At 49.2% G+C, this 1,796-nt stretch overlaps 1 protein-coding gene across 1 annotated transcript; it reads right to left on the reverse strand.

Moving 5' to 3' along the window:
- Window positions 1-18: 18 nt before the first annotated feature.
- LOC107683108 (SLIT and NTRK-like protein 1) lies at window positions 19-1,792 on the reverse strand (the record flags this gene model as incomplete). The annotated part of the gene is made up of 1 exon (XM_016479194.1): window positions 19-1,792. A coding segment is annotated over one exon (1,437 nt), but the record flags the coding sequence as incomplete, so codon positions are not given.
- Between the last annotated feature and the right edge of the window lie 4 nt (window positions 1,793-1,796).

The raw sequence follows: 1,796 nt of genomic DNA on the forward strand, positions 1-1,796 counted from the left end.
TTACTATGGTAATGGTTCCCAGTGTGTGTTGAGACCATGCGAATCGTGCAGATGTTACAGTCCATTATTTACATTACATTCATGCGTTCGTGCACCGTTCCCACGTCCTCTTTTGAGCGTGTTTGCAGTCTGAGCTGGGAGGAGAAAGAAAGAGAGAGAGGTTCTATACATATATAACAGTGGGGGCCCCATTGCAGTGTTTCATGGATACTATACTCAACTGAAGCAACAAAAATAGGCTATTTTATTCCCACAGAGGCGAGTCTGAGGTCTAATGTTTGTGTGTCACGCTCCAATGTCACTGCAACATGTGAAACGCAATACATCCGTTTGCTCGTTCATGACTCCGTGATCATCATTTGTCAGAGAGAGAGTGGGAACCACAGTCGTAACCTCTGTGTGGCCCATCTGCATGATAAGCTCCGCTGTGCCAGTAGGACGAGTCGCATACTGTCTGTAAAGAATTGATTTCTGACGCAGAAGAGTTGCCGTCTCTCCGCTTCGATTTCTTTCGATTACGCAGGATAAAGACCAGCATTCCCACTACGGTGAAGGCAGATGTCACGAAAACCAAGAGCAGTCCAGGCACGAGCACTGAAATGGACACTCTGCTAGGCTCCAGGTAGGTGTTGGGCCGTGTCCCTGTGTCTACCGGGAAAGTGCTGTTTTTGGACAGGGAGGTGGGGGAGATCTTCTCATAGAGTTGAGGGCACATCAGATCGTTCCTGATTCGCCGGAAATCCCTCTTCCAGAACTCCTCGGGAGATTCGCATTTGAGATCGCTCACAATGACGTCTGCCCCAAGCTTGTCTGTCCACTGTTTGAAGGGAACAATGTTGCATGAGCAATCCCAGGGGTTCCCATGCAAATCAATCTGGATAATGGAGTTGAGCTGGTCTAAGACACCTGTCACAGGGAGATATGTAAAATAATTGTTATGCAAGCTTATTTTAGACAAAGACACCCCCAAGAATGCATCCACGGGTAGAGCTTTGAGCAGGTTGTTGTTGAGGAACAGCACCCTCAAGTTGGGCATCGGGCTGAAGGTGCCGGGCATTATGAGCTGGATGTCGTTATATTCCAAACTGAGATACTCCAAGTTCTGAAGTCCAATGAACATCTCCGCCATTAATGTATCCAAGTAATTCTTGTCCATGTAGAGCCACCTCAACTCTGTCAGATTGTGAAAAGTGCCATTTTCAATCATTTTAATGTTATTCCCCCCAAAATCAAGCAAATTCAAGCTATGGTATCCTCTGAGCTGGTTCCTTTTGACGGTATGAATGTTGTTGTCGCGCAGATTTAACTCATGCGCACTCAGGGGTCTAGGTTTGAGATTAGCCATGCTCTCTATTTTCCTGCCCTCACAATTAACCCCAAGCCCTTGTCTAGTTCCTATTAGCTTACAACTACAGGACTGAGGGCAGGTCGAATTAGCCGGCGGCTCCCTTTCATTGATGCCTGTCGCCATCGCTGTGGGCTTCGTTTTCAGCTGCCAGTTCTCCCTGGCTTTCGGACGTCCCCTGTTATGCCCTCCCCCAGAGCTATGGGACTCCGTCACCCCACTCGTTTTATAGGGCGTTGGACGGAGGCCGCGATCGGGAGTCTCGTCTTGGGTGGGAGGCGCCACCAGGCTGGAATCCATGCCACTCTTTGAAGGGCACAGCTCCGTCTCGGCCGTTTCATTCAGATCGTTCCCTTGCAGCCGAGTGGGTGCCTCGCAAATGACCCTTCCAATGAGCACATTCTGCGGGATGTTCTCTAGCCATTCCTTTAGGGAAACCAGGTCGCAGTTG

This window comes from Sinocyclocheilus anshuiensis, unplaced genomic scaffold (genome assembly GCF_001515605.1).
Source record: "Sinocyclocheilus anshuiensis isolate Anshui unplaced genomic scaffold, SAMN03320099.WGS_v1.1 C32932883, whole genome shotgun sequence".
Taxonomy (NCBI): Eukaryota; Metazoa; Chordata; class Actinopteri; order Cypriniformes; family Cyprinidae; genus Sinocyclocheilus; species Sinocyclocheilus anshuiensis.